The sequence below is a fragment of the Oncorhynchus keta genome, chromosome 19, assembly GCF_023373465.1.
Source record: "Oncorhynchus keta strain PuntledgeMale-10-30-2019 chromosome 19, Oket_V2, whole genome shotgun sequence".
NCBI classification, from domain to species: Eukaryota; Metazoa; Chordata; class Actinopteri; order Salmoniformes; family Salmonidae; genus Oncorhynchus; species Oncorhynchus keta.
In genome coordinates this window covers 39,184,681-39,196,810 of record NC_068439.1, presented here as the reverse complement: position 1 = coordinate 39,196,810, position 12,130 = coordinate 39,184,681, and the positions used below count along the sequence as shown (strand labels likewise).

The window sequence follows — 12,130 nt, the reverse complement described above, 5'->3', positions numbered from 1 at the left end:
CAGCAGGTTTTACAAGGAGATTTGGAGAATATCAGGAAGTGGGTTTGCCAAAACAAACTTGTTTTAAACACCAAGAAAACCAAAGTTATGTTGATCTGTTCAACTAGGAAAAGGCCAAAACAGCATGGGATACAATTAAGTATGGGAGGAGTACAAATTGAAGAAGTGGCAGAAACCAAACTATTGGGAGTGCAGCTAGACAACTGGTTATCATGGTCGTCTCAAATAACTAATCTATGTACAAAAACAAATATTAAAACAGCATGCATAATCAGAAGGATAGCTAAATATTTACCGGGAAAAATTATGCATTAATTGAGAGTCAGGTGAACTACTGTTCGGTGGTCTGGGGAAATGCATCATCAAGTGAAGTTAGGAGGCTGCAGAATGCACAGAATAAAGCAGCAAGGATTGTTTTAAGGTGGAGATATGGTTCTTCTGTTGCAGTCATGGGTTGTTTTAAGGTGGAGATATGGTTCTTCTGTTGCAGTCATGGGTTGTTTTAAGGTGGAGATATGGTTCTTCTGTTGCAGTCATGGGTTGTTTTAAGGTGGAGATATGGTTCTTCTGTTGCAGTCATGGGTTGTTTTAAGGTGGAGATATGGTTCTTCTGTTGCAGTCATGGGTTGTTTTAAGGTGGAGATATGGTTATTCTGTTGCAGTCATGGGTTGTTTTAAGGTGGAGATATGGTTCTTCTGTTGCAGTCATGGGTTGTTTTAAGGTGGAGATATGGTTCTTCTGTTGCAGTCAAAGATTGTTTTAAGGTGGAGATATGGTTCTTCTGTTGCAGTCATGGGTTGTTTTAAGGTGGAGATATGGTTCTTCTGTTGCAGTCATGGGTTGTTTTAAGGTGGAGATATGGTTCTTCTGTTGCAGTCAAAGATTGTTTTAAGGTGGAGATATGGTTCTTCTGTTGCAGTCATGGGTTGTTTTAAGGTGGAGATATGGTTCTTCTGTTGCAGTCATGGGTTGTTTTAAGGTGGAGATATGGTTCTTCTGTTGCAGTCATGGATTGTTTTAAGGTGGAGATATGGTTCTTCTGTTGCAGTCATGCGCAGTGGTCTTGGTTGGTCATCAATCGACAAGATAATTGGGGAAAAAACATGCTTATTTTATTTCATAATATACATAATTTAAAACGGCCAAGTTCTCTTTACAACAGTATTCAGTTGATAAGAGACAGACATTCTGTAAATACTAGGAATAGATTGTCCACTATCTATGTGTTATCCAGACAGAAAAGAGAAATAGGCAAAAGAACATTTCAATTTAGAGCAATAAAGAAATTGAATAAATTACCTGAGCAAACTAGAAACCTTTCAATATATAAATGTAAAGATTATTTTTTCAACAACTTAAATATAATACCTAGAAATGTTGTGGGACTATAGTAGATGAAGAATCAATATTTTTTAGATAGAGTATTTATTGGGTCATTATGCTAGTATATTATGTATGTTTGTAATAGTGTATTATATGTGAAAATGTGTTTGTATTATAAATTGTATTTTAATGTTTAAGGACTCTTGGAAGATTAGTCCAAATGGGGAATAAAAGAGATCCAAATCAAATCAAATATCTGACTTTGAAGGACTGAATCCTAGTTGGGAAAATGTCCACTCAGCACTAAGTTTTTGTGCAGATTTTGCATTGATGTCAATAGAATTGTGTGAAAATGTAAGTAACATACTTATCACATACTTAAATGTGTCCCTAAATGTCACTGTCTCTCTCTCTCTCTCGCTCTCTGCACCTTCATTTTGATCAGTCTTACCTTCGCTTCAGAATACAAACAATAGAATATCAGTTGACTGACCTCAACCTGACTGAATCAAGACTGTTACCTATAGAACTCAGTCCCTTAGAAGTTACACCCATCCTCTGTTGACCTCTCTAGGCTCAGAGAGGACCACTCTTGGTCCAGAGTTAAGATAATTGCAGTTTATAACCTAATGATTATGATAAGTGGCTAATAATAAGGCCCCATTAGGAGTACTTTTAATGACCGCTTTTATCTCTCCATCTCATTAGTCCATGGTGATTTAGCAGCAGGTCTCGGGGTTAGGGGCTGCAGGAAAGCTCATTACACACCATTAGGAGCAGGCACAGGGGCTGGAGTGAACCCCATGGATACCCTCTTAGCTTTAGGCTGAGACTTAATCCTGGTTTTGTTTATTCAATCATAACATTTGAAAGACGGGGAAGGTTATGTGAATTATATTAATCGGGCCTGACCGACCACAATATCTAGAGGACAAAGCCGTTTTATTTGACTTCTAACCGAGAAGAGGCTAGAATAATTGACCAGAAATATGCACTCTTTCACTCTCCGTGATGCATTCCAAGGGGTGGAACATCTAACTAAATGTAAGGGGGTTCGTTTTATGTGGCGTGTCTTGGTCGATTTGACTATCTCTGTTAGAGAAGAGAAAGCTGGAGGTCCTCTCAACTCTAGTTCTCTGTACAGTATCTGCCGTTATGCATTGTGGTGTTGTGAGCTGACAGTATAGCCATTGGTCGCTCCCCTCGGCCACTGTCACAGTAAGGACTGGTGTTACTGAAGATGAAGCTGAACTGAGGGAAGTGGGTCATTACTTGGGGCTGTGTAAAAATCTAACAAGGTCTTATTCGCTAGGTAAGTCATGCTCTTTTTATTAAATGCTGGCGTGTGAGATGGGTGGTTATGAGTTTCCTCGGTTGCTCTGTAACCAAAGCACAATATTTATTTACCGCCCCAAGGGACCTCGCGGATGACCATGCGTCTGAACATTTGGTTCACATGCACCGCAGCACGCGCTCTCATTGTTTCTTTTTGTATGCCTCGCAATGTTTCTATTTTCCGGCCTTGTAGCTATCTGTTTCTCTATATCGGTGTCCTGCTCCACGGTTCTGTGTTCAGTTTTGGAAGATAGAGATGATTTTGCATGTGACGAGGCCGCGGGCGGCCGATGTGTTTGATGTATTTTTCATGTGCTTAGGCTACTATTGAACGATGGGGAGGAGGGGGACAGCCTGGAGGTGCGACACTTGAATGGGGATGTTGTTGAAGTGGAAAGGGTTTGAGGGGGAGATGGGGTGAAGGGGGGGCGAGGGGGACTTTCGCTCTTCTGCCGCCAGCGACTGCATGTCAGGGAATGGGGAGGGAGTATACTTGCAAAGTCTGTCTGATGTACCATACCTCCCACCCGAAAACACACTCACACTCAACACAGGCGTTCTCTATGATCTAATACCGACATATACACAGTCGTCAGTTTAAAGCGACACAATGCAACAAATAGCAGTTTGTCTCACTTGACAACAGTGTGAGCATTTATCGTAAGTAACATTTGTGTAGCCTATAAACATTTACATTTACATTTAAGTCATTTAGCAGACGCTCTTATCCAGAGCGACTTACAAATTGGTGCATTCACCTTATGACATCCAGTAGAATAGTCACTTTAAAATAGTGCATCTAAACAATTGTTCGTTTGTGGCATATACTTTTCTGGTCGTACCTTCCCTTTAAAAAACAAAGATAAGATGAGACATTCCAATGTCATTTCTGCAGCACTCTTTCTGCTCACATCTTTCTGAAGTTTCCCTTCTACCTTCCCTGCCCAGTTTAAGTGAGTCATTGGGTAGGCTAGCAGTCCATTCTATCAGAGCGCTAGAGAGAGCGGATGGGATGGATAGAGATTCTGGATAGAGCGGAGGTTAGTCACTGATAAACATTAACGTTACATAGGAGGGTGGACGGATGGTGAAATACGGAGGGCGCCGAATCTAGTTCCTCTTACGAAGCACTTGTCTACCAAACGGTAAGACAAGGCCCTCCTATGAATGCATTCACATATTTGTCAATCAGAATTATTGTGTAACCGGTGAATGAAATAAGGAATGGTAAGGTTGTTTTGTATGAGTGGGAGAGAGGTAATCGCTACGACCGAGAGAGGAGAACTCGGATATGGGGTGAGCTGATAGCGCTGCTGCTATAGGGCTATGCTATTACGTAACGCACAGTGGAGATTCATTCATCTTTATATTAACTTCATAAAACCGCGTTTTTTACCACATCTGTTTTTCTCAAACCATATTACGTGGTCTATGTAGGATAATATTACATCTCGACGCTTTATTGTCGTGAGATCTATAGCCTATAATAGTCTATATGCTTTCATCGAGCATCGGCGTTCGTTCATAACATTTCAAATCTATTTCAGAACGAATTAATAAAAATTAATGTTCAAGCATTATGCTGTGTAGCTGCAAAGCAGGTGGTGTATTGAGAACAAACAAACGCATTAGAGTAATGGTGCATCCTGTAGTTGACCGCGTTTATGCTGTGTAGTTTAACATAAGCTAAAAAAAGGATGGAAATGCGTTTTATTGTTGGGCTATTGCAGGAACCACAAACCAATAGAAAACATAAATTAACATATTATATCTCATCACCTAAATGTCGATTTTACTTGATAACTTAATGCTCACTAATCGAGCGTCAATATTTACATAGATGCCATTGGCGCGCACGACCCTGAAACGTTAGTTGATGTCCTTCAGCGGAACGTTAGTTGCTGTCCTTCAGCACAACGTGCCTGTGCATCATGGGACAGAGCGGGAGAATGAGTGACAGTACCCTGAAGTCAGGATTAGAGAAATTTCCATTCAGAGGAGACATGTAAATATTTGATGGTAATATAAATGGAGTGCAATCGGACGCACTGAGCAGCTCCTTTTTACCATATTAGAAAAATAAGGAATAGGAGTGATGCCTAGAAGATTAACTAGTATTAGGCTAATCTAAAACATATTGTGATTTATTCAGCAGCATACAGGACTGAATCAGGAAACGAGGCGGGAGTTATCAAATTATAGCATGCAGATTTATCTAAATTGTAGGCTAACTCAGGGATTAGCCTTGAAACAATTGCTTTAACTAACTTTCACCAGAGGAGCTAAATGCCTTTTATGCTCGTTTCGAGGCAAGCAACACTGAAGCATGCATGAGAACACCAGCTGTTCCGCTCTCCGTAGCCAATGTGAGCAAGACCTTTAAACAGGTCAACATTCACAAGGCCACGGGGCTAGACGGATTATTAGAATGTGTACTCAGCATGCTCAGATCAACCGGCAAGTGTCTTCACTGACATTTTCAACCTCTCCCTGACCGAGTCTGTAATACCTACATGTTTCAAGCAGACCACCATAGACCCTGTGCCCAATAAACTGAAGTTAACCTGCCTAAATGACTATCGCCCTGTAGCACTCACGTCTGTAGTTATAAAGTGCTTCGAAAGGCTGGTTATGACTTCTGTCAACACCATCATCCTGGAAACCCTAGACATGACGCAATCTTAACCGCACACCACAAGGCCCTTTCACACCAGGATTAAAGGAACAACTATATGAGAATGCTATTCATTGACTGCAGCTCAGCGTTCAACACTATAGTGCCCACAAAGCTCATCACTAAGCTAAGGACCCTGGGACTAAACACCTCACTCTACAACTGGAACCTGGACTTCCTGACGGGCAGCGCTCAGGTTGTAAGGGTAGGCAACACACACCTGCCACGCTGATCCTCAACGCTGGGGCCTCTCAGGGGTGCATGCTCAGTCCCCTCCTGTACTCCCTGTTCAACCACGACTGTTGCCAACACCATCATTAAGTTTGCTGACGACACAACAGTGGTAGGCCTGATCACCGACACTGATGAGACAGCCTATAGGGAGGAGGTCAGAGAACTGGCAGTGTGGTGACGGGACAACAACCTCTCTCTCAATGTGAGCAAGACAAAGGAGATGATTGTGGACTACAGGAAAAGGAGGGCCGAACAGGCCCCAATTAACATTGACGGGGGTGTAGTGGAGCGGGTCGAGAGTTTCAAGTTCCTTTGTGTCCACATCATCAACAAACTATCATGGTCCAAACATATCAAGACAGTCGGGAAGAGGGCATGACAACACCTTTTCCGCCTCAGGAGAATAAAAAGATTTGTCATGGGTCCCCAGATCCTCAAAAAGTTCTACAGCCGCACCATCGAGAGCATTCTGACCTGTTGCATCACCGCCTGGTATGGCAACTGCTCGGCATCTGACCGCAAGGCGCTGCAGAGGGTAGTGTGTATATCACTGGGGCCAAGTTTCCTGCCATCCAGGACCTATATACTAGGCGGTGTCAGAGGAAGGCCCAAAAAATTGTCAAAGACTCCAGTTACCCAAGTCATAGAATGTTCTCTCTGAAACCACACGGCAAGCGGTACCGGAGCGCCAAGTCTAGGTCCAAAGAGCTCCTTAAACAGCTTTTACCCCCAAGCCATAAGTCTGCTGAACAATTAATCAAATGGCCACCCGGACTATTTTTATTGACCCACCCCCCCCCCACCACCACCCACCCTTTGTTTTTACACTGCTGCTACTCGCTGTTTATTATCTATGCATAGTCACATTACCCCTACCTACATGTGAGAATTACCTCGACTAATCCGTACCCCGCACATTGACTCGGTACCGGTACCCCTCGTTATTTTATTACATTTTTTACATTTTATTTACATTTTATTAACTATACTTTGTTGGTTAATGGCTTGTAACATGTGACAAATAAAATATTATATTTTCTGTCTCTCCTTTTCTCAACAGTGAATCTCAGTCAGGGTCAAGAAGCATTGATTCTCGGTCAAGAAGAAGTGAGTTTCAGCAAAGGAAAATGCTTCACCAGAACCGACCCGTGAATCCCCAGTACGGAGGCCAGGGAGGCGGATCCTCCTCACTGCGGATACTCAGCAACAACAGCCAGCCTCAGAAGGGCAACAGGAAGCAAGGCAAGAAGGACGGCAACTTCAACTTCCTGGGTCAAGACGATGACATCATGATGGGAGGGGACGAGAACCGCAACCAGGTACGTCCTTGTAACCTGGGCTTGTTGGGCCGCGACCAGCCCCACCCTCCCTCCTCCTCATCCTCTTCCAACCACTACGGTCCGGGGCCCCTGTCTCCACTCTCCCGCCTTCCCTGCTGGAGCCCCATGGATCCCCTGCCTGAGATTGAGAGTGGAGACAATGGGTACAGAAGAGTCCCCCCCGACGGTGCAGAGGAGGGCAAGATGCAGGAGGAGATGGGGAGGATGAGCGATGACGAGAAGGAGAAACAAGAGCTGAGAGGAGGCAGCATGAAACAGGGAGTGGTGGTGGAAGAGGAGGAGGTGGAAGTGGAGGATTCAGAGGAATGGGGCAACAGCGACTCAGAGTTTGAGTTCAGGTCCAGCGGCAGCCTGTCCTCTCTCAATATGGAGAGTGGAGGCGAGGGGGCTGGGATGGGGGGGTGGGGCAGACTGGGGAACAGCCTGCTTGACGGGGGAACGTTGTCGGACTCGGACACGGACTGCGGTGAGCTGCCTGAGCTGGAGGATGCCGTGTGGACCCTGAGGGACCGTGAGCGCTTCAAGGCCCAGGAGATGGAGAAGCACCAGGTCCAGCTCACCATGTACCGCAGGCTGGCTCTGATCCGCTGGGTTCGCACCCTGCAGGGCCGCGTCCAGGAGCAGCAGAACCGCCTCCAGTCCAGCTTTGACGTCATCCTCGACCACAGGAAGGAGCTGCTGCGCATGGGTGCTGGCACCAATGCAACTGCCACCGCCAGCCAATCGTAAAGCAAGAAGGAAGAGCGGAGGCCATAACAGGAAGTGGTCACTAGCAGAGACAGGACCATCTTTGAAGGGGAATACAAAGGCATTGTTGCCATTGGCTATGGTTAATTTAGCTTATTTTTCCCCAGGCTTAACTTTCCCTGAACTAGACAATCTCCAAGCCTCCTCTGAGATTTGACTCTGTTGTGGTGTTTTAATAAGTGGATAATACAGTTTGTTTTGTATTTATTGGCGTCCTACCCTGTGTCACTTTCCAAACATATCCATGTCACCTTTCTTCTTGAGAGCCAGGATATCTTTTTTCACCCTAATTCCGCCAATCTATTGAAATATCTAAAATATTATATGAGAGTTTAAGAGTTGAATAAATGCTTGTATCTTAAAATGTTCTATATACGTTGTAGACTGTGCTATTTTATTTGTTTCTATAACTGTGATATAATCCATGCCAAAAAATATTCAAAGTACAACATATGAGGTGAAATGTTTCTTCTCCAGTGGCATAATACAATTGTTTTAGAGTTATTTGCGTATCGATAGTTGATAATTTATAAGGTTAGGATGTTGTTGGGATTTTACTAGTCTATTTGCACTCTTTGCACAGTATAAACCCCACATCAATGTTAGGTCAGCATACAAAGAAAAGTGTGGATTAGCAGCATATGAGAACAAGTAGGCTATGTCAGATAGCTTATATTGAACACATGCTAAACCTAAGCTATAGGCAGTTTATTTAACATACACTACATCACAAAAGTATCTGGACTGGTCCCCCCTTTGCTGCTATAACAGCCTCCATTCTTCTGGGAAGATGTTGCAGGGTGTCCATTCAGCCACAAGAGCATTAGTGTGATCGTGCACTGATGTTGGGCCTGGCTCGCAGTCGCCGTTCTATTTCATCCCAAAGGTGTTCGATTGGGTTGAGGTCAGGGCTCTGTTGCAGGCCAGTCAAGTTCTTCCACACCGATCTCGACAAACCATTTATGTATGGACCTCGCTTTCTGCATGGGGGCATTGTCATGCAGAAACAGGCCTTCCCCAAACTGTTGCCACAAAGTTGGAAACAGAGAATTTTCTAAAATGTCATATGCTGTAGGTGTTAAGATTTCCCTTCACCAGAACTAAGGGGCCTAGCCTGAACCATGATCAACAGCCACAGACCATTATTCCTCATCCACCAAACTTTACATTTGGCACTATGCATTGGGGCAGGTAGCATTCTCCTGGCATCTGCCAAACTCAGATTTTTCCATCGGACTGCCAGGTGGTAAAGCGTGATTTATCACTCTAGAGAACGCATTTATTCTGCTCCAGAGTCCAATGGCGGTGCACTTTACACCACTCCGGCCAACGCTTGGCATTGCACATGTCGATTTTAGGCTTGTGTGCAGCTGCTCGGCCATGGAAACCTATTTCATTAAGCTCCCGACGAACAGTTATTGTGCTGGTGTGGCTTCCAGAGGCAGTTTGGAACTCGGTAGTGTGTGTTGCAACCGAGGACAGACGATTTTTAGGCTACGTGCTCCAGCATTCGTTAATCCCGTTCGGTGAACTTGTGTGGCCTACCACTTCACGCCTGAGCCGTTGTTGCTCCTACATATTTCCAATTCACAATAACATCACTTGAAGTTGACTGGGGCAGCTCTAGCAGGGAAGAAATTTGAGGAAAGGTTGGAAAGTTGGCATCCTATGACCGGTGCCACGTTGAAAGTCACTGAGCTCTTCAGTAAGACCATTCTACTGCTAATGTTTGTCTATGGAGAGTGCAGTTAAAGCCTCTTTGTATTCATTGTTGAAATATATACATTGCAGCCACTGGTCCATGACCTTTCAGTACAATCTTCTATTTATCAGCAGCACAAAGTTCGTTTGTATCGCCTCATCATGACTGTGTTCTGTTGGTGGTGTGATAGCCCTGTGAAGACCAAGCATCACTCTTTATAGGCATGGATACTGCGTCTCTCGTCGCTGCGGGCAGTGAACGTCTAGCAGTGCTGTGTGTGTCTGTGTGAGTGCTTCCAGAGATACCAGCCTTCGCCAACTAATCTGCGGTCCGAGTTGAGCTGGTTCTGCAGGTTACGGTCCCCCGGGGAATCTGTCAGTTTGCGCCCCGGGGCCAGGCGGTCCTATCCGGCCGGGTGAGCAGCCGCCGGTCCAGTCCCGCAATATGAGCCAAACCCCGGGGCAAGTTTGCGATAATCCTCGGTTATACCTCCGAACTCCGGGCGCTGAGGCTTATGTTCTAAAGCTTATCGCCTCTCCTGGACGCAGGCATGACAGTGAACATGTGAGAGAATTAACATATTTATCTGTTGTTTATTGGGTTTTAAGATGTGTGTATTTAGGGCATTAAAAAGGGAAGCGGCTGGGATAACACGTTTGTTCTGTCATTGTCCTGCCTGTGAACAAATACCTTTTCCAAAAATCGCAGAGAAACAAAACATATTGAGAACATAAAATCCCCATAATGTAGTTAGGCAGGCAGTGAAGTTCAAATGCAAAGGGACATTTTACCTATAGGCCTGTGGCCTATACAATTAGATCTGATGGAGTTGTTACTATGTCTTGTTAGCTATTGGCCTCAACTCCACAAAGGGCCAATTCAAGCAAATGTCTCCTTTGTTTCTGTAAGGATGAAAAAGGTGTTCTTGGATGCACATTGTATCTCAATTTTGGATTCTGCGCTGTGTCTAACGTTAAACACTGTGACCTCACCCTGAACACATCTCTTCGTCTCAGCGACACTGTATAATAGGTTCGCCACACGGCGGGACACGAGGCATGTGTGATGGAGGTCCTGCTGGGCGCGAACAGCGGCACAGGCGAAAGAGCACCCCGCCCGGGGAGAAGCACACGCACGGGAGAGCTGCGGGAAGCGCCACCGTCTCTCTCCTTGAGCAGAACTGCTAAAACGAGCGAAGAACTGCGTTGCTAACGTTTTCTCCCAAATTATTGCGGAGGAGAGAGAGGTGCACACAGCTGTGCCTGGTGTCATCCAAGTCGGTGTCAAGTGTTTCCAAGTATGTGTGACCCTGCGATATTCGCGAAATAACGATCCACCTACTCATTACATACACTCCAACAATTGAATGTATGGAATTTACGTTTCAGACTGTTGTGGCCATTGTTTAGAGACATTCTATCTGGCAACTTTGCGCGCATTCGGGCATAACTTGGATTTCGATAGCAGTGGTGTTCTGCCTAAAACGCCAACTATTCTCATGAATTAGGCTATATTTTATATCAATGATATTGCCTTCATTTAGCCTAACCCCTGTATTTCTGAAAATCATGAATTGATCATCATAGTCCAGGTCAGGCTCGTCCATCCCATGTGTAATGGTGCCATAACGCATGATGGTCATTTTCAATGATTTGCCTATTGTTGACGTGTTTTCTTTCCCTTCATTCGGTCATGTCTTTTTCACACGACAATGACAACAAGCTGAACCCACCATGACACAGTATCCTGCAGTTGGCCTATGAAGCGGAGTGAAATAATAACTATATTTTAGTCCAGCAGAGGGCGACTCTTCATCACATAGCTCCTTTTGTCACTTACATTTTTTAAAATCCAATTGCGTGTTAAGAACACAAGGGGGCTATCTTCTGCATGATCCAATGAAGTAGCTTCAGTTCAGCCCGTGTTTTGTGAGTTGGACATATAGGCCCGTACTACCCAGTGTTGTCTGATGAGTCCATAGAGCAGACTCTCTCTCTCCCCTCTCTTCTTTCTCTCCCTGTCTTCCCTCTGCCTGATGTAGTGTGACAGTGTGCTTGCCCCCAGCACTCTGTTGGCGTGGAAACAATCAGCTTTGACAGAAAGGGGGTGGTGGGGGATTGGGGGGGGGGGAGGGCAGGGGGGCTGCGGCCTGCGGCCTGTGTATGATGAACTGGATAGAAAGACCTGTCGCCAAAAGAGAAAGAGCAAACATACAGCAGGATAGATAGATAGATGTAGTTAAGTATCTCTTCACTTTTTACCAATGATCTACATAACAAATTGAAAATGAACTAATATTTGCCATGAGCCACTCAGACAGTATATATGTCCTTCTTGGGTATGAAATTGTGTGGGTTTTTTGTGAGTTATGTTCTTTTTTTGAAAATAAAATAAAAGTATTTAATTTATTGGTTCATTTCCAGCCAGGCTTTGAATCATTTCATTTTTTATATCAGTATCCACAGCAGTGAATTAGAATAAAATTAATGAATGGAAAATATCCTCATAGAAATACCAGGCACATTTTAATTCATGAACGGAATTTCAAACCACTTCCTGAATTGCCTGAATTGGAAATGGTTAGACAAATGCTCAAACTACCTTCGGTACAACTGGAGGGCTGTAGCGTTACAACAGAAAGCACAAGTAGGCTATATCATCATAACCTTTACGGTGCTGTGAGGATAGAAATTGTGCACAGAGCCTTAACAAAAGTGTTGATGGAGTGCTTTATAAATGCCAAGGAGAGTCGGGGATGGGCAAGATATGTCCTT

At 44.4% G+C, this 12,130-nt stretch overlaps 1 protein-coding gene across 2 annotated transcripts; it reads left to right on the top strand.

Annotated features, from left to right (window-relative positions):
- Window positions 1-2,442: 2,442 nt before the first annotated feature.
- Window positions 2,443-11,441, top strand: LOC118397760 (uncharacterized). Of its 2 annotated transcripts, none has more exons than XM_035792646.2 (2): window positions 2,443-2,636; window positions 6,628-11,441. In XM_035792646.2, the coding sequence occupies exon 2, from the start codon at window positions 6,695-6,697 to the stop codon at window positions 7,634-7,636; it is 942 nt and encodes a 313-aa protein (XP_035648539.1). In that variant the 5' UTR covers window positions 2,443-2,636; window positions 6,628-6,694; the 3' UTR covers window positions 7,637-11,441. The 2 variants fall into 2 exon arrangements, with proteins under 2 accessions (XP_035648539.1, XP_035648538.1); XM_035792645.2 differs by lacking the exon at window positions 2,443-2,636 and adding an exon at window positions 3,598-3,804.
- The last annotated feature ends 689 nt before the right edge of the window (window positions 11,442-12,130 follow it).